The sequence below is a fragment of the Panthera leo genome, chromosome A2 (assembly GCF_018350215.1).
Source record: "Panthera leo isolate Ple1 chromosome A2, P.leo_Ple1_pat1.1, whole genome shotgun sequence".
Classification (NCBI taxonomy): Eukaryota; Metazoa; Chordata; class Mammalia; order Carnivora; family Felidae; genus Panthera; species Panthera leo.
This window is the reverse complement of record NC_056680.1, coordinates 31,092,587-31,116,888: the sequence shown is the minus strand read 5'-3', so window position 1 is coordinate 31,116,888 and position 24,302 is coordinate 31,092,587. Positions and strand designations below refer to the sequence as shown.

The window sequence follows — 24,302 nt, the reverse complement described above, 5'->3', positions numbered from 1 at the left end:
GCCGGGGCTGTAGCCGGGGCCGCCGCCGCCCGCCGGCCTCGCCCCCCACACGCGCCGGCCGCGGCCGCCCCCGGGCAGTGCGGGGGGCGCGGGGAGCGCGGGTCCCGCGGCGGCGGCGGCGGCGGCGCGGCGCGGCGCGGCTCAGGCGTCGGAGCGGGCGGCCGCGGGCGCCGCCGCCTCCTCCTCCATGGCTGTTTACCCGGCTGCATTGTGGGAGTTTGACCTCCGCCGCCGCCAACCGCCGCCTCAGCTTGCGCCGCCGCCGCCGCCGCGCACGCCATGGGAGCCGTGACTGACGGTGAGGCCCGCTCGCCGCCACCCCGGCCCTCTGCGCCGAGCCCCTCGGCCTCCCCGGCCTTCCCCGAGCCCCCCGGCCTCTTCCGGGAGCCCCTCGGCCTCCGCGATCAGACCCCCTCGGAGAGCCGGCCTTTCCCGGCCGCTTCCCCACCCACCCCCCCAAGTCCTTCGGGCCTCTCCCCGGGCCCCTGCTGCCCCTGGGACTCCCGGCCGGAGTCCGCCCCGGGCCTGGGGGACGGTGTGCTGGGAGGATGGTCGCGGGGCTGGGAGCACACGTGGGGGGGGGGGGGCGGCGGCCGGGAACGGTGGCAGGGTGCGTGGGCGGGTGGTACCAGGAAGGGGTACAGGCGGTCGGCGGATGTGGTGAGGGAGCGCTTGGTGCGAATATGGGGTCCGAGCAGTGGCGAAGGGGAGGGAATGGTGGAGACCCTGCCGTCCGGGGTCCGGAGGGCCTCGGAGGGGCTGGAGAGTGAGGACACGCGGTTTCGGGCCAAGCTCGGACAAAGAGACACGTTCCAGGGCGGTTCTAGGGGTGTCAGCGTACAGAGGGTGACACCTGCAGGGGTCTTCTGGACAGGTGGCGGGGGGGGGGGGGGGGGGCGGGGGCAGAGAGTGGGGCGGATGGCAGCGATGCCCGAGAACTAGCCCTGGATTGCAACTAGGGACAATTATCTAAAAAGGATAGATGTCGACAGAGTATGCGGAGGACAATCTAAGAGTGGGCTTGGGGGATTTAGGAGGAGCCAGTGCGGGGATAGGGTAGATCAAGACAATAAAAGATGTGTTTGTGTGTGTTTATGTGTTGGGTACGGTGGTCTGTGGGCAGGAATGGGGGGAGGGTCGGCAGGCAGAGGCTGGGTTTGTGCAAAGTTGTGAGGACAGTTTAGGGAAAGTGGGCTCTGGTGAGGAGAGACCCAGAGGGTGGTCTGTGGACTGAACAGAAATAAAACAAGAGGGCCACCTTGGGGAAGGTGGACAGGCCTGATGGGCCGCTGGAGGGAGAACCTAAGGACGAAGGAAGTCCTTTACCATGTGGGAAGGGAATGTCTAGGGCTGCTGGATGTATCTGCAGAGACGGTGACCAGTAAGGGTAGATGCCTGTGGACAGGCCACTCGTGAAAAGTTGGGGGTCCACAGGATCCCCACATGAAAGGGCCAGCAATGGGAAGAAGAGTAATAAGCGGGCATTTGCAGTAAGTAGTGAAGTGGGAGGCTTACTTACAGGTCCAGGAGCTTCATGGGAAATTTTATCTTTGCTTCATTCCAGTTTTATTTACCCCATCTGGGCTAGGCCTTGGAATTACAGTCCAGAACCAACAGGCAAGACTGCTTCCCCCTCTCAGGTTGCACTCTGGTGGAAAGACCCTTGGATAATTAGTTTTAAGGGTGGCACATGTTTCCACAGGGGAAGTACAAGGTTGGGAACTATAGCAGCATGTAGCAGAGATGGCTTATCCATTCTCGAAGATTAGCCTCCGTGAGACAGTTATTTTTAATCCCATTTTTAAAATATTTATTTTTTTTAATTTTTTTTAAATTTTTTTTTTCAACGTTTTTTATTTATTTTTGGGACAGAGAGAGACAGAGCATGAACGGGGGAGGGGCAGAGAGAGAGGGAGACACAGAATCGGAAACAGGCTCCAGGCTCCGAGCCATCAGCCCAGAGCCTGACGCAGGGCTCGAACTCACGGACTGCGAGATCGTGACCTGGCTGAAGTCAGACGCTTAACCGACTGTGCCACCCAGGCGCCCCAAAAATATTTATTTATTTTTGAGAGAGTGCAAGCTGGGGAGGGGTAGAGAGAGGGGGGACAGAGGATCCTAATCAGGCTCTGTGCCAACGGGCTGACAAGCAGTGCACCCGATGTGGGGCTTGAACTCGAGAAGCCACCTTAGTCACATTTTTGAAAAATAAATAGTTGTGGTTGGACTTGTGTTCCAGGTGGGAACCACCTATGCAAAAGCCCCAAAGTGTTGGAAGAACTCAAAGATGACCAATGCTGGCTAGAATTTACAAAGTTGCGGTGCCCCTGGGTGGCTCAGTCTGTTGAGCTTCCAACCTCGGCTCAGGTCATGATCTCACAGATTGTGAGTTTGAGCCCCGAGTTGGGCTCTGTGCGGACAGCTCAGCGCCTGGAGCCTGCTTCAGATTCTGTGTCTCCCTCTCTCTCTCTGCCCCTTGCCTGCTCACGCCCTCTCTATTTCTCAAAAATGAATACTAAAAATTAAAAAAAAAAAGTCATAGCCAGAGATTTCTAAGGGCAATGGGAAACAATTTAACATTGGTGTGGTATGATCAGATTTGCATTAAAAAAAAAAAAAAGCCACCACCCCTCTCTACTATGTGAAGAATGATGAGGGGAAGCGAGGAGTTAGGTTCTAACATTTGTATAGTATTCATCACGCGTCAAGGAGTGTTCTAATCATTAACTCCACTTTACAGATGAAACTGGGACACAAGGAGGTTAAGTAACTTGCCCAAGTTTGCACAGTTAGTAAGTTATAGAGCCTGAGCTCAGAGCCAGGCAGTCTGACTGCAGAGTTTTTGTCCCTCACTACTGTGCATCCAGTCTCTCAGCTACTGCTACACTAGTCCTAGTAAGAGATAACAGGAGCTCAGACAATACAGAGAAGTAGAATAAGATAGAATGCCAGGACTGATTGAGTGGATGTAAGGGGAAGAACTGAGTATTAATCCAGGCTGCTGATTTGAGTGAGTATGTGCTAAATGTACTACTTCTCTATTTATTGAGGTAGGGTCAACATGGAAGATGGGAAGGGAAGGTGAGTTCTAGAAACAGTAGTAACTTCAGTCAAATGCCCCACCCCCCACATATCCTTAGAGGCCACAGGAATCCCTACTTCGTCACTTAAAAGCTGTCTGACCTTGTGTAGGCCACCTCTTTGGGCCTCAGTTTTATTCTTTATAAATGGGGATAATAATAAAATCTACCTCATAAGGGTTGTTTAGAGGTTTAAATGCAATAAGAGATGTAAAGTGCTTTGCACTGAGTCCAACATACAGAAATGTTCAGCAAGTACTATTAAATGTAAGAATTGGTTTTCTCGTGTCTTCTCCATTTTCCTTTGATGAGGGCTGTGTCTTCTTTATCTCTGTATTTGCACAGATTGCCCTTTCCAGCCTGGTAACTGTCATTTATTCTTCAAGACCCACCTCAAATATTCACCTCTTCTCTTTTTAGAACCAGTTGATCTTTCACCTGTTAACCATATTATTTTATGCCTGTTGCTGTTGTAGCCCTCAGTACTTAATTTACTTAAATGATACATTGTAGAAAATATTTAAGGCAGTTCATAATATGAAAACATGAAAAATGGATGAGAAAATGGCAAAACAGAGCACTGAAAGTAAGGAAGACTAGAGGAATTAGAAGTGTATGATCTTCAAAATGCAAGAGGTAAAATCTGGTACATTAATTAAGACAGCTGGAAATGACTCTCTACTAGTTCATAGCAAGAGGCAGAACCTGGTCCACTGTGTGATCACTGTGAGATCACTGTGTGATCTCGTGTACATGAGAGAAGGCAACATTAGATACACAGGATAAGCAGTTCTTTGTGATTTAAACACTAGAGAAAAAGTTCATCTGTAGAGTCTCCATAAAGACAAGGCAGTATCCTATCTGTAACCTTTTATCGGCACTGATGATCATAGGGCTGTTACTTAGCACATCCCTGACTAGGTCAAAGAAGGCTAACTCACAATTTAGAAAGGCATCCAAAAGCCAATAGGCCGTGTGGTTTAGGTGAATACTTCTACTGGTCTGCCTTAATTCAGACCAAGGTGTTTTTTTGCTTTTGTTTTTTTGGAGGGTTTTTTGTGTTTTTTTGTGTGTGTTGTTTTTTTTGCTAATTTGTTTTAAGAATACTTAGATCATAGAAGAAAGGATGAAATATAACTTTTTCAGGCAATATGGACACTGAACTATAGATACTGTAAACATGGTTTTCCTCAAATGGGCTTTTGGCAAAAATCAAGCAGAAGTGAGGAGTGGGTATGATAGGTCAACATACCTTCTAGTCCCAATTCGGGGTGCTGTCTATAGCAGTAAACTACCAAGGAAGACCTGGCTTCTGCTTGAGGCACAGAAGCAATAGCATAAAAATCGAATAAGTAAGATCATTTCTGAGAAAGAACATAACGAAGTTCTGAAATAACTTCTGAAAAAGAACCGGATGGAATATGAAAGAATAATGGGGGAGGGCTGCCAACAGTCAGGTATGATCTCTCTGAAAAGTAACCTTTAGAGTAAGGCCTGAAGGGGTCAACCCTGTGAAGAGCCCAGGAAAGTATACAAGACAGGCTACAACTAGCGCAAAGGCCTGAGGCGAAAATAAGCTCTGTGCCCTTTAGAGAAGATAAGGAATAAGGTTAAGGAGTAAGATAAGGGCTAGTATCCAGGTGGGCCAGGAGGGATATGCTAGAAAAGGAGGTCAGAGAAGTAAACAGGAGCTCGCCAAGAGCCTTGGAGATTGGATTGTCTTCTGTTGATACTTAGATATGATTGGATGATTTTAAGCAGAAAAATTAGTGATCCCATACTTCTTTTTTGTTGTTGTTGTTACGTTTATTTATTCTGAGAGAGAGGGAGAGAGAATCCCAATTAGGCTCTGCGCTGTCAGCACAGAGCCTAATGCAGGGCTCAATCTCAGGAACCATGAGATCATTGACCTGAGCCGAAATCAAGAGTCGATACCCAACTGACTAAGCCACCCAGGCACCCCTCCCACACTTCTTTTGGATCATTCGGGGCTCCTGTGTATAGAATGAATTCTAGGATGGTAAGAATCAAAGCAGGGAGGCCAACAAGAAGTATTCCAAGAGTCGAGGTGATTTTGGATTAGGATGATGGCAGTAAAGAAGATGGAGGAGTGATCTGGATAGCTCAGTCATCCTGAAAAATTATGTCTCTGGAGCCTAAAGGACAGCTAATGCCCTCTTACAGATTTGCGGTGCCTGGCAAGGTGCCGTGCCCTCATGTAATCCTCACATACGGATTTGCCTATCCAGTTGGACTGGGAACTCTTGGAGAAGAAGCTCTTTAGTCCCTGTCCCCTGTACAAGGACACTGGTTACTTTGAGAAAGTGCCCTCCTCAGAGGGAAGTGGAGAGACCGTGTATTTGTTATCTATGGACACTGAACTATAGATATCATCACCAACACTACCATTTTATTGATGGAAAAATAGAGGTCCCGGGAAGTTAGTGACTTACTGTCACATAGCTAGTTCTTGGCAAAGCCATATTCTTTCCTCCCCCTGTTGCTACCCAGTATTTTGGCGAACTGCAAAAATAGTTTAAATGGTGTCACTGTTAATTTAAACTATATTCACAGTTTATATTTTGTGTGTGTGAATTTAAAGGGTGTTAAACAGTGTTAGTACCCTGATAGAATCATTTCAAAAGCACTTCTTACAGTACAGAGAACATTAGGTATATATATCTATGTGCCAAAGCACAAATGGGAGATGGGAAAGGGGTGGCAGGGAGCCGGGCTATGGCTCTATGTTCCATAAAATAGAGCTTTTTTGTTTTGATGGTAGTGTTTTTAATTGAGATGAATTGACTACATAATATTAGTTTCAGATGTACAACATCGTTTGGTATTTGAATGCACTACAAAGTGATTGCCTTGATAAACCTAGTTACCATTCATCACCATACAATTGACCCCCTTCCCTCATTTCACCTATCCTGCAATAACCCATTCCCTCTGATAACCACTAATCTCTTCTCTGTATGGGTTTGTTTGTTTTTTATTGTTTTTTCAGTTGTGTTTTAGGTGCCACATGTAAGTGAAATCGTATAGTATTTGTCTTTCTCTGTCTGACTTGTTTCATTTAGCATAATGCCCTCAGGGTCTATCCATGTTTTTGTAAGTGACAAGATTTCCTTTTTTATGGCTGAGTGGTATTCTACTGTATATATGTCTTTGTTTTTTTAATTAGAAAGTATAATGCTTGAATACATGCTTTTTACAACTTGAAATAATGGTTTTAAAAAAATTTTTTTAACGTTTATTTATTTATTTATTTTTTTTTTTTTTTTTAATTTTTTTTAACATTTATTTATTTTTGAGATGGAGAGAGACAGAACATGAACGGGGGAGGGTCAGAGAGAGGGAGACACAGAATCGGAATCAGGCTTCAGGCTCTGAGCTGTCAGCACAGAGCCCGACGCGGGGCTTGAACTCACAGACCATGAGATCATGACCTGAGCCGAAGTCGGACGCTCAACCGACTGAGCCACCCAGGCGCCCCTACGTTTATTTATTTTTGAGACAGAGAAAGACAGAGCATGAATGGGGGAGGGTCAGAGAGAGAGGGAGACACAGAATCTGAAACAGGCTCCAGGCTCTGAGCTATCAGCACAGAGCCCGACGTGGGCTCGAACTCACGGACCGCGAGATCGTGACCTGAGCTGAAGTTGGACGCTTAACCGACTGAGCCACCCAGGCGCCCCGAAATAATGGTTTTTAACATGCCTGTGAACAATATGCAGAACAGTGTGCAGCTGTACTGTCACTTTCTAATAATGTGATTGTGTATATTTTCCTGTGACTGCAGAGGCAACACTACTCCTGGGTAAAAAGAAGATAGTAATACACACTTTATAGGGTGTCTTCAAGAGTGAGGCGTGATAATACACGTAAAGCACTTCGAAATTGAAGGACAAATTTATGGTCCAAACTAGGATACTTTTCAGAGTGAAAGGAACAAACAAGAATGTATGGTCATCAAATAGGATCTTATAAATGCTGTACAAGTGCCCGCTGCTATTATTCCTATTTCAATTGCAGATCAATGACTCCATTCGTGGTCACTGTTTGTTGACTGTTTGTTGGCGAGTTTGGCCACTTTGTTCCTTCAGCTGTGATCCCAGCACAGGGCTTAACAGTGCAACTATAAAATAATGTTTCTTTAGTTAAGATAACATGGTTTCTCAAAGCAAGATTGGAGTTTCAATCTTGACTTTATTAGCACCTTTCTCTAAACGTCTCAGTAAATCTAGAGATAAACAAAGGACCTCAACACTATTATTTTTGCTTTATTAAAATTTTTTTAAATTTAATTTTGGTTTAAGTAATTTACTTTGGCATCAGCAATGTATTTAGACTAGCTCTAAGTATCTCACAAGAGATCAATATTTACATGGAAAAAGCAAACCGTCATATTTACTGTTCTTTCCACTGCCTTTTTGTGACTTCTTGATATTGTTGGCCTTCAAAATTGTTTTAGTGATTTTAAGCTTCTTGAAAGGAGGGGCTACGTGTTATTTTACCATAAGTAATCTAAAACAATGAGACACACATAATTCAGCCTAATAACCCATAAGCAGGGGTGATCCAGTGATAAATCTAACAGCAGTCTGCGTGCACACTGGTTTTGCACGGCCCTAGTTTCTTTTGTTATTCGTCAAAAGTTTCCTTTTTTCCTTTGGTTTCCTTTTGTTATTGGTCAAAAGTTTCCTTTTTTCTTGTTAACACATGATAGATTTATTAAAGGACATAGAATAGAATTTTTAATGCAGAAGAAATGAAGAAAAATACCTCAAAATGACCAATAAACTCACTCTCCAGATAACCACTGTTGGTATTTTTAAAAAGAAAAGTAGTGCATGTCTGACAATTCGAGAAAAAAGCATCAAGTGACAAGTGAAAACCCTCCCCCTACTTCACCTTCCGTGGCTAATCCCTCTTCCCAGAGGTAATTATTAGAAACTGTTTTTGTGTGTGTGCGTGCACCTTTTCAGAATGATTTTTAAGTGCCTGTAAAGGGTAAAAAGCACTTTCTCTAGTGCCAAACTTCTGAGTTTGGGTCTCAGCTCTACTCCTTATTTCCGGTGACATTTAATCTGAGCAACTTTCAGTTCCTTCACGGTTAAAATAGGGGTAGTAATATCTACTTTATAGGGCTATCGCGCAGATTCAACGTGTTTATATGTGAAAAACACATAGCATATTGCAAACATTATATATATGTTAGTCGTAGGCCACTATGTATGTATACTTTAAAATTTTATGCAAACATTTACAAACTCTCCTGTGTTACACTTTTTTTTTTTCCAAGTAGGCTCTATGCCCAGTGTGGAGCTGAACACAGGGCTTGAACTCATGACCCTGAGAACAAGAGTTGGATGCTTAACCAACTGAGCCACCAGGCACACCTGTGCTATATACTTCTATAATTGTTACATCTTAGAACTCTTTCTACTACATCTTGGAGCTCTTTCTACCTCATTATTTTGTATCAATTGTGTAGTATTCTGCTATATTTTTAAAATTAATTCTCTGCCAAGCACTTAATTATTTCCAGTTGTTTTCTCTTACAAGTAGTGTCTAATAGAGATACTTGTATAGATGTCTTCACACACCTGTGGGAATAATTTCTAGAAGTCAGGTCAAAGAATATACGTATTTTAATTTTGATACATATTGCTACATTGCTGTAGTAGCCCACTGTTTCAAGTTCATTTTGTCTCAAAGTGTTAAATAAAATTTATCCCTCTGGTTTTCAGTTTGGATCCACCAGTTTCTTGGTTTGGAACACCAAGAAAAATTCAGTGGTGCATTTCTGTGCTAACAGAATTCTTTGCCATTAGAAAGGAAATGCTAATCTTCATTGGGAGGTCACAGAATTGCTATTTCCTAAAAGCAGGTGAGGTTGCTTTTAAGCAATCTTATAGGTTGCTATAAGGTCTAGCAGTTTAGGGAGGCACACTTGAGAGTAGCTTAGCCCTAGGAGGAAGTTACATTCACCGTGAGGCCCTTGACACTGGTTGTGAAGCCTTGACCTGTCCCTAAAGAAGTGTTTTGAAAGTTGGCCCACGATTACCTTCAATTTTCCTATTATCTTCCATTGTTTTCCTTTTCCTATTTTGAATATTTGCCCCAAGGTGTTATGAAACCTTGTTTTGTAATCAGGGTTTTAATAACAATGATGAATTTTGAAAAGAATGTTAGTCTGGGTCTATGAGAGATTGTCCTTTCCGGGATAAAATGAGAGCACAGCTAAAATGGCCGTGTCAACTGACCCGAGGCTTGGAGGAGGGGAGTTGGTCTCGTGACTGTAAAGCAGTCATTTCTTCCTGCCTCTCTGTTTATAGAAAATGGGGTATTAAAAATCTAACCCCTTGCAAGGGCTTTTTGAGGATTATTTGGTGTTTTAAGTGATTACATATTTCTTCTAGGTAGTAAATAGGTCAGTATATAAGACAGAAAGGGGTCCAAAATGCATCCCAATTTTGCGAGTAAATATTTGCTTGTCAGCATACATGTGTCATAACTGATTTTAAAGTGATTTTGAATGGCAGACTGTGGGTATAATTGTGGCACAACATATAACTGAATCCAGTAGGAAATCTTCCTATAATCCTAAAGTCAGGCAGAAAACCACCATCTCAGGACAAATGTTAGGTATTTGGGGTTAGAAGCTCTTTCCAGATGGCACTGGTCCTCATAGTCAGTAAAGAAAGCAATCATGACAACTAAGGAATAATATTGATAGCATCGTTAAAATAGTTTTCTAAGCCATGCCTACTGTTTTTATAGGGTGGGCCAAGGCCTGTCCAAATTATTAATATTAGCATTTAAGTTACTTAATAGTTTCGAGCATGATGATAATTTTTGAAGTCAATGTATGTAGTAAACAAAGCATATTTTAGGTGTGTTCAGTCTAGCGCTAATTGATGAGGCATCATTAAAAATAACAATGCTCATGCCATTTGTGTTGGGAACCATCAGCAGCCCATCTTTATATTTAAAAAGAAAAAGCTGTTTTCAAACTGACACCGTACCCTTTTATTTTATTGCTGTTGGAGCTGTGCTCTATATTATTTACGTTATTTCAGGAATTTTTATCCCCAGAGAATTTTCTAGGCAACAACTGTCTATGCAGTTTACGCTAGAAATACTGTGACCTTGCAATATGAAGCTTGAGATAGAAGCAAATTTGGGAGAAATCCTAACCGGTTAAAACTCTGTATGCGTAAGTGCCTAATATATACCTGTGTAGTTGTATAGATGTATCTACAGATATACCTTCCACGATGTTTACTCACTTTTCAAGATTTTTAGGATGGTACAAGTTGTGGATTAAATTTAACATAATCAGGGACACCTGGCTGGGTCAGTCAGTAGAGCAAGTGACTCTTGATCTCAGGGCTGAGTTTGAGCCCCACATTGCCTATAGAGATTGCTTAAAAATAAAATGTTTAAAAAAATGTAACATATGGGATGCCTGGGTGGTTCAGTCGTTTAAGCTTCCAGCTCTTGATTTTGGTTCAGGTCATGATCCCAGGGTCGTGGGAACAAGCTCTGTGTCAGGCTCTATGCTGAGCATGAAGCCTGCTTAAGATTCTCTCTCTCTCTCTCTCTCTCTCTCTCTCTCTCTGCCCCTTTCCCATGCTCGCAATCTCTCTCTCTCTCTCTTTCTCTCTCTCGTTCTCTTTGTCTCCCTCTGCCCCTCTCCTCCACTCAATCTCTCTCTCTCTAAAGTAAAAAAAAATGAAAAATAAGTGAGCATTAAAAAAAAGTAAACATATAAGTAACTTTCTTTTTCTCTTTTTCTTGCTTTCCCACCATGAAAAGGCATGTGCTTCTTTGTGTAATTTCATTTCTGTGAAGTTTCACAGCAGCATTCCTTCACAGTGGAGATGCTATTCCCATTTTACAGAAGAAGTTTTATTCCCATTTTATCGATGAAGTTGAAATTTGGTGCCACGCACACAAAGCAAACACTGTATGTTTGGTCCCAGTTTTTGACTTTGGCCCAGGGGTTTGGCTTTGAAGGAAGAGACTGAATTGGGAGAAGGGCCCGGAACTGCCTTGACAGGGAGTCCCCAGTGGTACCAGAATTGGTCTGACCATACTCCTACTCAGGCCACCTTGGCATTTTGAGAGAGACAGACAGACAGAGGTTCCCAAGCAGGCTCCACACTGACAGCAGAGAGCCCCATACAGGGCTTGAACTCACCAACTATGAGGTCATAATCTGAGCTGAAGTCAGCTGCTTAACCAACTGAGCCACCCAGGAGCCCCAGGACCTGTGATTCTAATCTCTAATTTTCATGCCATTTTACCTCCAACTGCCTGTGCCTTGGTAGCCTCCTAATAGCTTCCCTGCCTTTGGGCTTTTCCCAGATGCAGTCCATTTTGTACATTGTCCTCAGCTTAATCTTCCTAGAAAGTCCTGCTCCTGAATCTTTAGCAGTTCCCAGGTGCCCACCAGCAAGGTCCAAGTCTGCTGGTTTGGCATTCACTGGTGGAGACGCCCACATTCTGACATCTAACTGCCTTTCTGTCCTTGGGTCCCAAGATTTGTGCAGCCTCCCTGATGTTCTCACGTGTACACATTTTACATCCAGTCTCTGATTCCCCACCTCTGCTGGAGCTCACAGGTTTCTCCCTGCCTGTGGTGGGGGCAGGGAAAGGACTTTAGCTTGCTTTCTTTTTTCTTTTTTTTTCTTTTTTTTTTCCTTTTTAAAAATTCGTTTATTTGTTTATTTAAAGATTTTATTTTTTTAAGTAATACCTACACCCAACATGGGGCTTGAACTCACGACCCAGAGACTGAGCCAGCCAGGCGCCCCCTTTGTTTTTGTTTGTTTTCCAACAGCTTTATTGAGGTATAATTTTGTACAAAGAACTGCATATTTTATGTGTACAATTCACTGCATCTGGACATATGCAAACAGCTGTGATACCATCACCATAATCATAGCTTTCTTTTTCAAACAGCAGCTAACAGATTTTGAGGGCTCATATGGCTCAAAAGTCAAATAATATAGAAAGATATTTCCCCATCTTCCAGCCTGTTCTCTATCCCACGTACCCTGCCCCTCTCCCTTGGTAACCCCTTCTATTAGTTTCTTTTTTTTTTTTTTAACGTTTATTTATTTTTGAGACAGAGAGAGACAGAGTATGAACAGGGGAGGGGCAGAAAGAGAGGGAGACACAGAATCTGAAACAGGCTCCAGGCTCTGAGCTGTCAGCACAGAGCCCGACGTGGGGCTCGAACTCACGGACCGTGAGATCATGACCTGAGCCGAAGTCGGATGCTTAACCGACCGAGCCACCCAGGCGCCCCCCTTCTATTAGTTTCTTATATATCATTCTAGGGTATCTGTATGGATACGTTTCCCCCCATTTATATGTGAAAGGAAACATGCCATACATACTGCCTCACTTTGCTCTTTATCAAGTTATCTTAACTGAGCTCTGTGTATTAGTACATAGACATTTCCTCATTCTTTGTTTTTCTTTGGCTTCATAGTATTCCATCATATCCTTATTCCAAAGTTTATCTAGTCCCCTGTTGATGGGCATATGTCATACTGCATATGTGCAAGTTTATCTAGGATCCTTGGGCCAAAGGCATATGTCATTTGAAGTTTAGGTAGATATTGTTAAAATACCTCTTAGCTTTCTTGGTTGGTAATTTTTAAGTATGAAGAGAGCAGCCCAAATTCCACTTCCCCTAACTCCCCCCAAGCCAAAGGGAGCTGTCCTCCTAATCTCCTCTATTATGGGTCTTCGGCACTTATTTAACATTCCCAGCCTCGTCTGTATTTGTGTTCATATGCATGTTATGTCTCCACCTAGAGCAAAAGAGCTCAGTTCTTTATCTCACATCCTTAGAATTCCTGGTACCGTGTGAACACATCTGCTCATTGATCGAGAATTCTTGTCTTTTGTACAAGAAGAGAAATCTCGGCTTTGGACCTGAAAATAAAGATGGTTGCCTGCTGATCCTTGTTAGTATCTTATTGAAACAAAGCTCTTCAGAGGGCAGGTGGTCTGGGGCAGGCACCACAAAGCCAATGTAAAAAATATTTATTGAGCATCAGAAGTGTAAAGACACAGTGTGAGAGGTTGAGGAGGAAGCCATGAATAAGACAGGAACCTCATGAACCTTTGCCCCAAGTTTATTTGGCCTGTACAGTGTTCAAAACATTTTTCAGAAATTTTTATAATTGTAAAATTTTATAATTTTATAATTATAATATATTATTATATTATGTATATAATATATATATTGCATATATAAAGGTACCCAGATCTTAAATATGCAGCTGGAATGATCACAAAACGTGCTTGAAACATTTGTAGTTAGTCACCAAACTTTAAAAAGCTCTTGAAAAGCCATCTGTGGTAATAGTTTCCCCGCTTTGGGTGGGTACTCATTCCCCAATTTTCCTATATCCTATTCCCTGAATGCATTTATATTTGAAATCCCTGGGCCTCAATAAAGTAGGATGCCCCAGTATCTGGGAGGAAGATGGGGTTTGTTGGGGGGGTTGGAAGAGCACAGATAAGAAAACAAGAAATTGATGGGGCATCTGGGTATCTCAGCCAGTTAGGTGTCTGCCTCTTGACTTCTGCTCAGGTCATGATCTCACAGTTCGTGGGGTCGAGCCTCACGTAAGGCTCCTGGATGACGTCACGGAGCCTGCTTGGGATTCTCTCTCTTCCCTCTCTCTCTGCCCCTCCCCAACTGGTATGTGCTTGCTGTCTCTCTTTCTGTCTCTCTGTCTCTCTCTCTCTCTCTCAAAATAAATAAACTTAAGGAAAGAAAAGAAAAGAAAGGAAACAAATTGACCAAAAGAAAGGAAAGGAATGGAACAGCATCAAACATCAGAATATGCACCCTCTGGAGCAGGTGCTCCCGTGTCCAGTGCCCAGTGTAGAAATTACTTTAACTTTTAACAAAGTTAGAGGATGTTTGCAATAAAAAATAAAATCAACTCATTTTCTGCATTTTAATCTCTTCAAGGACTGTTTTGTCTGAGGCTCCTCAAATAACATTGTTGGTGGTCAAAAACTGAAAGCATTAGTTTGTATTTTAAAGTGTAACGTTAAAATACCTGATGAATCGATAACTTGAGCTGCCTGTCAAAGCCATGACTCCGAGAACAAAACCCAATTCTAAAAGTGTTTATCTGATGTTGTCACAGAATAGATTTAAAAACTGCAGCCACCTGCCTTCTAAAGTTTATCTCCGTTGCACCTGCGCTCACAAATACTTCTGCCCACACACAGGAACTATTGTTCAAAGATTTTGCTGTTGATTCATCATGCAGGCTCTCCAGGAATTATTCACACTTTAAAATTTATTTAAAAAAAATAATGCATGCACATGATGAAAAACAAACACAATTCTGCAAAATAATACAGAAAATTCAATTTTTTTTCTCATCTTTGTAGTCCGTTTCACCAGAAGAAAGCACTATTACCACTTTCCTGTGTTCCTTCCAAAGATATTCTTTGAATGCACAAACACATACATGTGCGATGTGCACACATATGCACATATACAAAGCCTCCCCCTTTTCCACACAGATAACAGCTAACTGTATGCTTCTCTTCACCTGTTTTGTTTTCATTTCACTTCATGTATCAAAGGAGATTTTTGGGCATCAGTATGTACATCCACGTTATTCTTTTGGCTGCATAATACATTGTATGAACGTTTCATAATTTAACCAGTCTCTTACTGGTAAATGTTTAGCTTTGCAATCTTTCTACTATGAGCAACGCTAAGAACATCCCTTTACATTTATCTCTGTGCGTGGGTGCACAGTTATCTATGGGATGTTATCTATGGGATGAATTCCTAGAATTGGAGTTACGGGGTCAAAAAGGTAGGTGCATCTTAGTTTTGTTTTATTTTTTTAACATTTATTTATTTATTTTAAGAGAGATAAGTGGGGAGAGAAAGAGATCAAGTGGGGGAGGGGCAGGCAGAGAGAGAGAGAGAGAGAGAGAGAGAGAGAGGGGGAGAATCCCAAGCAGGCTCTACCCTGTAAGCTCAGAGCCTGATGTGGGGCTCAATCTCATGTACCGTGATATCATGACCTGAGCTGAAATCGAGTCAGGCGCTTAACCAACTGAGCCACCCAGGTGCCCGGGATGTATGTTTTAAACACCGTTTGTTGTCGCCCATTTGCCCCACAAAGAGGGTGCCACTGTACCTTCCATCAGTGTATGTAAGTGCACTTTCTCAGGATCCTTGCCAACCCTTTTTATCGGGTATTTTGATCTTCGCAAATCTGGTAGATGAAAATTTATGTTTCATTGGGTTTCAACCTGCCTTTCTCTTGTCACGATCCAGGATTACTTTGTCCAGCAAGAACACTAGCTCCGGGCTGCCGGACAGGCCAACAAGAGCCCCACTTAGAGCTCCTCGTCATTACCTGCCCTGCTCTTCTGTTTTATCTTTTTTCTTCTCCTTGGAGCAAAAGTGAGACAGCCTAGCTTTAAAAAAAAAAAAAAATCTTCATGGGGAAAGAAACATTGCAGACATAATGACTAAATGACACTTATTTTTTTTTGATAAACCCATTCTCTTTTCTCTGACCCACCTCTCTTTGCCCAGTCTGCCACTACCTCTTTCAAACCTTTTCTTTCTGTACCTTCTGCCTCTACCTCACACTAGTCAGAGATAGGAACACCTCAGCCCTCTGTGTGGACAGGTTTTTCCCAAAAAAAGCTCTCCAAGAACTCTGGGCTTATTTCTTTGATGGTCCCCGGAAACGATTTCTGCTTAGCAACCCAACAAGAGCAGATCCATTAGCGCAGGCTGTAACCTGGCCCCTTAGTACACTGCCTGGCACACAATAGACAATAACTGTCTTGACAGAGACATAAAAATAACACACGTAAATTGCAGTAAAACCTACATAACAAAAGTTGCCGTCTTAACCACCTTTAAGTACACAGTTTAGAGGCGTGAAGTACACTCACATCTCAGTGGTTTTCTTTTGGATGAATGCATAAATAGTGGTATCAGTTACTTGTTTCTGAAAGTCAACAAGAGTCAGACCATCATTTTAATTCATGTTCTTCTTTCCTCCAGACGAAGTCATACGGAAGCGCCTCCTAATTGATGGAGACGGCGCTGGAGATGATCGGAGAATCAATCTGCTAGTGAAGAGTTTCATTAAATGGTGCAACTCTGGGTCCCAGGAAGAGGGGTATTTATTTCATCTCACTTTTGTTTCTACACCAGTGGGCTGATAAGAGTTTAAACCCTGTATACAGCCTATCAATATTTCAGATTTTCACTCACCTTCAGTGTCCAGTGGAGGCAATTTTGGGTTAATCAGCTATAGATTTTTCTGGTCTTTCTTTCTATTCAGAGGCCTGCTTTATGTTTATTAAAATGTGCAGAAGGTATGGTGGTAAGAAAGGAGAATTAAATTTTGGCTCACTAATTTGGTCAATTTTAGCAGGTAAGTTAGACAAAATATCTAAATGAAATTGTCTTTGTTTTATTTTTTTTTAAAGTAAGCTGTAGGCCCAACATGGGGCTTGAACACATGACCCCAAGATCACGAGTCACCTGTGCTACCAACTGAGCCATCCAGGCACCTCAATTTTCTCTTTTTTTAATAAGCTAATAGATAGTTGTTGCAAGGGTTTATACATATTTAATAATTTTTCTTGCATTAGAAAAATTTCCCTCATTTGAATTAACTTTTCACATAGATCTTTGTAAAGAGTGAAAAAAATTGTGAAAATAAAATTGGGAGCATAAAAAAACATCTTACTGAAAACATTTTAAAATGTATTTTAAACAAAATTCAAACAAGTAGTTGTTTGAATTTAGTTTATAGTGATAAGAACAGTGGTCTCATCTTTGCACATGTAACTAAAGCAGTTTATAAATTCAAGTACATCACATCTGGAGAAAGAAAACATAAGGGAAAGATATTTTAAATTATTTTATAATTTTTTTAATTTTTTAAAAATTATTTTAAATAAAGCAAAGGATTCTCTTAGAACTTGATAGGATTTAATTACCAAATCTTGGCCTGTACTATAATGGCTCAACTTTGGTATTTCACAAAAACCTTTATTCTGTTTTTTTCTTTTTCGCTAGATACAGCCAGTACCAACGTATGCTGAGCACGCTGTCCCAATGTGAATTTTCAATGGGGAAAACTTTGCTGGTATATGATATGAATCTCAGAGAAATGGAAAATTATGAAAAAATTTACAAAGAAATAGGTAAAGAAACTTAAAGCAATTAATGTTTCCATGTAATTTTAATTTTTATGACCCAAAGGAGACAATATCTGCTAACATTTTTCTTTGGTTTGTGGTAAAATAATAACAATGTTAATAGAATATAGTAAATGTTAGCTACAAAAATGTATTCTGATATGATACAATACTTAGGGTTACAGCTGTTTTTTAAACCACGAGCATCTATTTTATTAACAATGGAACTTAATTTAAAAACACATTTTAGGGGCGCCTGGGTGGCTCAGTCGGTTGGGTGTCCGACTTCAGCTCAGGTCACGATCTCGCAGTCCGTGAGTTCGAGCCCTGCGTCGGGCTCTGGGCTGACGGCTCAGAGCCTGGAGCCTGCTTCCGATTCTGTGTCTCCCTCTCTCTCTGCCCCTCCCCAGTTCATGCTCTGTCTCTCTCTGTCCCAAGAATAAATAAAACAAACAAAAAAAAAAATTTAAAAAAAAACACATTTTAAAATTAAAAATGGATGGAGATTATACATGTTGTTACAACTGTCTTTAAAAAAAACCTTTTCATATAGAATGTAGCATTGCAGGAGCACATGAAAAAATTGCTGAGTGCAAAAAGCAAATTCTTCAAGCAAAGCGAATACGAAAAAATCGCCAAGGTAAGGGTTTTGTGGAATTTAGTGAGCAAATGCTTTATTACTGAGTACTATTTTCATGCAGTTTTTAATGTTGTGTGGTACAATCTTCAGTAAGAATCAACCTGAATTATTAAAAAGAATTAGGAGCTAAACTTAATTCTTTAAAGCTATGTTATTCCTTAAAATAGTGGAGAAGGAAGGCTGTGCTGGAAAAAAAATATTTTTTTGTTTTTTTTTTTTTGTTTGTTTGTTTGCTGGATGGTATTGATTATCCAAATATTTCTTAAGTATTCATTTTTTCTTTTTACTCTTCAGACCCCTTTGCCTAAATGTTACAGTTAATCAGCAAAGGCAATTCAGACAAATACACTAGACCTCAGGTTTTGTTTGTTATTTGTTTCACGGAACTCCTTGCGAGATAAAAGAAAAGAATTTAAGCTCAGTGAGTTTTTATTAAGTACAAAGCAAGCAAACATTTGCAAGCTGCCTAAATATCTAATAAGAGGAAGAGTAAAGTTTAGTTTTGCCCTGATTTCTTTTGTTTTTTAATCAGGGTTTGTCCTCATTGCAGTCCATAAAAACTAGTCCAAAATAATTTTTAATGGCTGGGGTATTGCTTCTCCTATAATGTAAACGGAAAGAAAGAAAGATAAAAAATATAATGCATAATCACAATTGTAACCTATATACAAAAAACTAGAAGGAAATAGAAAATGTAAACGGTTATTATTTTGGGGCTGTGGGGTTTTATGACTTAGGGTTTTTTGTTTTTGTTTTTGTTTTTTTTCACTGATGACGTATTACTTTGTAATCTAAAAAAATTTTATTAGAAGTCACACTTTTGGGGCATCTGGGTGGCTCAGTCAGTTAAGTATCCAGCTTTGCCTCAGGTCATGATCTCACAGTTTGTGAGTTGGAACCCTGTGTCGTGCTCTGTGCTGACAGCTCAGAACCTGGAGCCTGCTTCGGATTTTCTGTCTCCGTCTCTCTCTGCCCCTCCCCTGCTTGTACTCTATTTCTGTCTCTGTCTCTGTCTCTGTCTCTCTGTCTCAAAAATAAATATTAAAAATTTTTTTCTTTTTAAATAAAGAAATAAAAGTCACACTTTTATTGGGGCATCTGGATGGCACAGTCAGTTAAGCATGTGACTTTGGCTCAGGTCATGATCTCACAGCTTGTGAGTTCAAGTCCCATGTTGGGCTCTTTGCTGACAGCTCAGAGCCTGGAGCCTGCTTCTGATTCTGTGTCTCCCTCTCTCTCTGCCCCTCCCCGACTCTCTCTCTCTTTCAAAAATAAACATTAAAAAAACTTTTTAAGTCACACTTTTATTGAATTAATATGCTGATTTTCAAAACAATGAATTTTACATTTTAATGAACCAATTAAGATGCTTAATTCCTTATTTTAAAAAAATTGTTTTTTGAATTCATTCTAAAATGCATATGGTCAAGTTCAGTGGCCAATTTACAGCAATGTATTTAATAATTAATACTGATTCTAAAATAATTTTAAAATGTTTTACAGTGCTTTTTCTGGATTAGCTGAGGCTTTTAAATGAATGCTGCCATTCATCATTTCATAAGAAAGGCCAACAGGAAATAACAAGGAAACCTGAAAGTCTCAGTGGAACAGAAACAAGGAATTTTATCAGTTCTGAATTTTAAATCATTTCTAAGTTTGTGAAATCTTTACCTTTAGAATGAGAATAGGATGTGTAATTTGCCCTTGTTAAGATCCAAAATTAATGATAGGATATATTTACCTAGCTGATCTTTTCTCTGCTGGGCAAATAGGTAGTAAGATCCTCATCAGAATCAGTCTGCTTAATGATCAATAGTGGCTTAAGTTCACTTATACTCTGCTGGCTTCTTATATCCTACCTAGGGATAGGTAAATGGAAAAACAGATTGGGAGCAAAAGTCCTTGTTTAAAATTGTTTTGAAATAGGGGTACCTGAGTGGCTCAGTTGATTAAACGTCCAACTCCAACTCAGGTCATGATCTCACAGTTCGTGTGTTTGAGTCCTGCATAGGGCTCTATGCTGATAATGCTGATAGCTCAGAGCCTGGAGCCTGCTTTGAATTCTGTGTTTCCCTCTCTCTCTGCCCCTCCCCTGCTCTCTTGCTCTCTCTCTCTCTCTCTCTCTCTGTCTCTCGAAAACAAATAAACATTAAAAAAGAATAAAAAAGTTTTGAAATAATGGATTATAGTTATAGGCCAACCAAGTGACATTGGCAATACTCTTTCCATCCTTAAGTTTTTTTTATTTCTTTATGCACTCAGAAAGTGATTAGGAGAGATCTGTCATGTTATACATTTTGTTTTCATATCCAGGTTCAAAAAAACCTTAATTTGATAAACATTTTTATATCTTTCAGAATATGATGCTTTGGCAAAAGTGATCCAGCATCATCCAGACAGACATGAGACACTAAAGTAAGTTTAGAGTTTACTTTGAAAGGAGCTAATCTTTATACATAAATGTTCACATACTAGCCTATGTTTTCCATTTTTATGGGAGTACAAAGTATGTTTCAGAAGGAGGGGTCACATCTTCCCAAAAACATATTCTAATGCTGCTTGATTAAATTTTTTCCTTCCTCCAATCTAACTGCCTCTAGGTCTAAAATAAATGCATATAGGGGCACCTGGGTGGCTCATTTGGTTCAGCATCCAACTCTTGGTTTCGGCTCAGGTCATGATCTTGTGGTTTGTGAGTTCGAGCCCCACATCTGGCTCTGCACTGATAGTGTGGAGTCTGCTTGGGATTCTCTGTCCCTCTCACTCTCAAAAATAAATAAACTTAAAAAAATAAATTCATATAATATACATCACACTAAAATGGATAAATAAAATATGGTGTACTCATATAGTAGAATACTAAATGAGGAGTGTAAAACAAATTAGATATATACTTTTTTTTAGATATACACTTTAAAAATTTTTTTTAAATGCTTTTATTTATTTTTGAGACAGAGAGAGACAGAGCATGAGCAGGGGACGGGCAGAGAGAGAGGGAGACACAGAATCCAAAGCAGGCTCCAGGCTCTGAGCTGTCAGCACAGAGCCTGACTTGGGGCTCGAACTCACAGACTGTGGGATCATGACCTGAGCTGAAATCGGACGTTTAACTGACTGAGCCACCCAGGCGCCTCTTCTACACTTTTTAAGCTCAGATTTCAAAACACAATCAGTGAAAAGAAAAACAGAAGACATACAATGAATTTTAAATTATTCCTGATCTTCTGTAATACTTGCAGAATAGTAACCATTTATAAAGTTAACCTCCCCCTATTATCTACTAACACTGTATATAATTTAGAGGGACAAATAAAGATATGGATTGGAATGATACAGTGATTGCCTGACTGGGGAGTAGAGGAAGATAAAAGGCCTGAGACAGAGGACAGGCAATAAGGTTCTAGTATCTCAAGTTAATCTGCAGTGTTTTAGTTCTTTTACCAAGAAAAAGAGAAGAAGAAAGACTTATTTTGTCAAATAAGAATGACAAAACCTTAAAAGTTGTCAAATCTTGGGGGTATGATATCCTATTATCTGTGTCTTCTTAGATTTTAAAAATTACCTAGAAATTTGATTTTAATGAAATTAGTGCACATTTAGAAGTTAAGAAATCATCCCTCGCTTCAAAGTTTCATAATGGAGTCTAAGAACTTCTTATCCTTTAAAAAATTTTTTTAAATACTCTTTAGTAATTAAAAATTTAGGCATTAATTGTGAATTCTGTCTCCCCAATTAGCAAAATGTAACACTGTTTTATTATTTTCAGGGAACTAGAGTCTCTGGGAAAAGAACTGGAGCATCTTTCACATATTAAAGAAAGTGTGGAAGATAAGGTATTTGCACACGTATTTTAGCCTCTGTGATATGTGTATGTTCATAGATCGGTGTGCATTAACTCTTTTCTCATGAACACAGCTGGAACTGAGACGGAAACAGTTTCACGTTCTACTTAGTACCATCCACGAACTTCAGCAAACGCTGGAAAGTAAGTAGAAGTCACGGAATGAATGTTTATTTATTTTTTTTGTGTGTTTATTTTTGAGATAGAGAGACAGAGCATGAACGGGGGAGGGGCAGAGAGAGAGGGAGACACAGAACCGGAAGCAGGCTCCAGGCTCTGAGCTGTCAGCACAGAGCCCGACGTGGGGCTCGAACTCACAGACCTCAGTGAGATCGTGACCTGAGCTGAAGTCGGACGCTTAACCGACTGAGCCACCCAGGCGCCCCAACGGAATGAATGTTTATAAGGACTTTTAAGTGATCCAGGGGTGTGCCCTCTAAAATATACGTCTTCTTGACAGAGCATACCTGCAGTTTCAGAGTAGGAGTATAGCTGGATGATGCCAGAAGGCATTCATGTAGTTCAACTTTCCGTATATATGCAGAAAAGCCTGAAGATGTAACAATATATGATTTAAATACATAACCAGTGTTTCATATAAAGAGAAATTCAAAGGTGATAGATTTGGAATTCTTCTTGGTTTATTATAGTTTACTGCTATAAAGTAATGCTGTGAAGTAATTCAGGACCCAGGCAGGCAATGGTGAGGAGGTGAAGTAATTAGCACATAAGCACATTTGCATAGTCAGTGAATAGAACGTACTTTCAGGAACTGGAGACTTGCTCTTTGTATTGATTATAGCAAATTGGAAATTTCTATGCTGTCTGATTTCCTGATCATTTTCAAGAAAAGCCTAGGGGCACCTGGGTGGCTCAGTTGGTTGAGCATCCCACTCTTGATTTTGGATTGAGCCCTGCATCAGGCTCTGCACTGATAGAGTGGGAGGGAACCTGCTTGGGATTCTTTCTCCCTCTCTCTTTCTGCCCTTCCCTCTGCTCACACACTTCCTCTCTCTCTCTCAAAATAAATAAATAAATTAAAAAAAAAAAAAGAAAAGCCTAAAACCTAGATTTTTAAAAAAATGTATTCTCTCACATACATTTTAAACTTTTTTTTTTACATTTTTTAAACATTAATTCATTGTTGAGACACAGAGCGTGAGCATGGGAGGGGCAGAGAGAAGGGGAGACACAGAATCCGAAGCAGGCTCCAGGCTCCAAGCTGTCAACACAGAGCCTGACGCGAGGCTCAAACCCAAGAGCAGTTCAATCATGACCTGAGCAAAGACAGATGCTTAACTGACTGAGCCACCCAGGTGCCCCTCTCTCACATACATTTTAAAAAATGTATTCTAGTGGAGCCTGGGTGGCTCAGTCAGTTAAGCGTCCGACTTCGGCTCAGGTTATGATCTCACAGTTCGTGGGTTCGAGCCCCGCGTCGGGCTCTGTGCTGACAGCTCGGAGCCTGGAGCCTGCTTCAGATTCTGTGTCTCCCTCTCTCTCCCCCTCCCTAGCGCATGCTCTCTCTTTCTCTCTCTCAAAAATGAATAAGCATTAAAAAAAATTTTTTTAATGTACTCTGTCACATAAATTTTACATTTTGATTACGCTCATAAACACCAACAGCCAAAACAGCATTTTTAAAACCAAACACTGTGTGGGTCAATTGCAGTCATAGACTGCCATTTTGCCATCTTTTTAGATATATCAGCTAATAAAGGATAAAAATGTTGTCATGTATTCGCTAAATATATAACTTAGGGAAATTTGACTGCAGTTTTATGGTTCTTTCTCAACTACAGATGATGAAAAGCTCTCCGAAGTAGAAGAAGCTCAAGAAACCAGCATGGAAACAGACTCCAAGCCATAGACAGGCTAATGGTTCACCATTCCCAAGAATATGGAAGTAACAACATGCTCACTGTGTTTGGAACTTGTTGTACTCTTGAGATTTAAAGTTGTGACAGTGAACTACTTTGCTTTTAAATGTTAATGCCCAGTTCATTCCGATTTCTTTACACAAAGGAAAAAGACTTTAGTATCGATTTGTTTGTATTGAAATGCCTTTTTTATTCTTGAAAGGTAGGAAACAACATCCCAAAATGTTTCATAGAATGTTTTCAAGCCAGATATGTTTTGCGCTCAGTAGTGTTGTAGGTAGTTTTTAACTGGTAACACTGATTGGCTTATAAACTAAGTTGAAGGTTGTGAGAAAGCGGCATTTCCAGGATGTGGGTGAGAAAATGAGTCAATCTGGAAATTGTTACCACTTTTGAAAATGGAGTTCATGAATAGGCTTCAAGAGGGCTGCAAATTTGTGAAATTATGTTCAAAATAGGGGTAGCGTATGCTCATTTGGGGAGAAGTTGCATGATACTAACAATCGGTGGTGTAAGAGGTAATTATAAGATGAAAGTAAATCAACATGCATTGCTTTCTAGATCTCTCTCCTCAACACTTGAGCAATGTGGTTATAAAATGTTTTGTTAATATGTTTTCT

At 40.9% G+C, this 24,302-nt stretch overlaps 1 protein-coding gene across 3 annotated transcripts; it reads left to right on the top strand.

Moving 5' to 3' along the window:
• Nucleotides 1-154: 154 nt before the first annotated feature.
• On the top strand, nucleotides 155-23,847 carry THOC7 (THO complex 7). Of its 3 annotated transcripts, none has more exons than XM_042929892.1 (8): nucleotides 155-298; nucleotides 16,174-16,291; nucleotides 17,200-17,327; nucleotides 17,875-17,961; nucleotides 20,319-20,376; nucleotides 21,728-21,794; nucleotides 21,877-21,946; nucleotides 23,605-23,847. In XM_042929892.1, the coding sequence occupies exons 1-8, from the start codon at nucleotides 280-282 to the stop codon at nucleotides 23,670-23,672; spliced, it is 615 nt and encodes a 204-aa protein (XP_042785826.1). In that variant the 5' UTR covers nucleotides 155-279; the 3' UTR covers nucleotides 23,673-23,847. The 3 variants fall into 3 exon arrangements, with proteins under 3 accessions (XP_042785826.1, XP_042785827.1, XP_042785825.1); XM_042929893.1 differs by lacking the exon at nucleotides 155-298 and adding an exon at nucleotides 2,559-3,010; XM_042929891.1 differs by lacking the exon at nucleotides 155-298 and adding an exon at nucleotides 8,845-8,976.
• Nucleotides 23,848-24,302: the final 455 nt, after the last annotated feature.

What these genes read in the sequence shown, in the direction of transcription:
- THOC7 (XM_042929891.1), top strand. Translation starts at nt 8,928, where the DNA reads ATGCTAATCTTCATTGGGAGGTCACAGAATTGCTATTTCCTAAAAGCA. An exon ending in TTGCTATTTCCTAAAAGCAG is followed by an intron (nt 8,977 to 16,173) that starts GTGAGGTTGCTT and finishes TCTTTCCTCCAG; the next exon opens with ACGAAGTCATACGGAAGCGC. An exon ending in GACAGACATGAGACACTAAA is followed by an intron (nt 20,377 to 21,727) that starts GTAAGTTTAGAG and finishes TATTATTTTCAG; the next exon opens with GGAACTAGAGTCTCTGGGAA.